A 1,131-nucleotide genomic window follows, 5' to 3' on the forward strand; every position below is an offset into this window, starting at 1 on the left:
GGCAGGACCTGGCCCTTGGCCTTGTTCCATGCTGTACAGCTCAAATGCTGAGCCACATAAGATACTGTCTAACTCCAAGCTACACTTTTTCTTGTCTCCAGGTAGAACTGCATTTTGTAAAAACAGATTAAAAAATGACAGCTAGAATGCAAGTAGTAAAATAGACTAAAGCTCTCTCAAAAGTTCTTAAACTGACTTTGAATCTCTTCATTTCCTGCAGCTTCTCTCCCAGTTTGTTTCCCCACACACCGGCCGCATTTACGGCAGGCACATCACAGGTATGGGACAGCATTTCCTGGGTTAACATCATGCTCTTCTGAGTCCAAGTGTATCACCTGTCTTTCCAAAAATACTACTGCCAGCTCTGTGATTTGTAATAGTATTCCTCTGATCTAATAGCCTTCATCAAGGAATTAAAAGAGCCCTTAATTTCATGTTTTGTGTTTAACAGGATAAGCACACGTGCATTTTTCTAGGAAGGGTTAGACAAAGCTAGAGGGAGTTGTCAGTAACACCACTGTCCTAGCATTGTCAGTAACACCACTGGCCTAGCATTGTCAGTAACACCACTGTCCTAGCATTGTCAGTAACACCACTGGCCTAGCATTGTCAGCAACACCACTGGCCTAGCATTGTCAGTAACAGCACTTTTCTAAAACCAAGGGTTTGGTTATTGTTGATTGAAGAGACTGAAAATTATTTCTCTCTTCAGGCTTATGCAACAAGAAGCAGAAGGAAATTGCAAAAGCCATTAAAAGAGCTCAAGTACTTGGCAAGTATAACTATGCTCTCCAGTTTTGCAGCTCAAGCCTATTTTCCCATTGAAAACATTCTCCATCTTCTCTTTTTACAGGATTTATGCCAGTTATGTTTAAGAACCCAATATTTCTCACAGACCCCAAGATATGTAATGTCAAGTACCCAGAGTAACACAGGATAAAGGAGTAAACAATAAAGCTGCATTTCATGTTTCCATACTTGTCTCCTGAAGTGTGCTTGCCCATCATAATCCATCACTGAAGGGTGGATTTTAGTGAAGTGTCAAGTCTCTAAAATCATCTGGAAAGATGAAAGGAAGAGAAGAAACTGGCAGCTGTAAGCACTGCTCCCTCTGCTCACAGGTCCTGCTGA

The 1,131-nt window shown here is 41.6% G+C and overlaps 1 protein-coding gene across 1 annotated transcript; it reads left to right on the top strand.

Annotated features, from left to right (window-relative positions):
• Positions 1–190: 190 nt before the first annotated feature.
• Positions 191–930, top strand: MRPS18C (mitochondrial ribosomal protein S18C; the record flags this gene model as incomplete). The annotated part of the gene is made up of 3 exons (XM_008938111.1): positions 191–278; positions 713–772; positions 854–930. Coding segments are annotated over 3 exons (225 nt in total), but the record flags the coding sequence as incomplete, so codon positions are not given.
• Between the last annotated feature and the right edge of the window lie 201 nt (positions 931–1,131).

This window comes from Merops nubicus, unplaced genomic scaffold, assembly GCF_000691845.1.
Source record: "Merops nubicus isolate BGI_N331 unplaced genomic scaffold, ASM69184v1 scaffold47663, whole genome shotgun sequence".
NCBI classification, from domain to species: domain Eukaryota; kingdom Metazoa; phylum Chordata; class Aves; order Coraciiformes; family Meropidae; genus Merops; species Merops nubicus.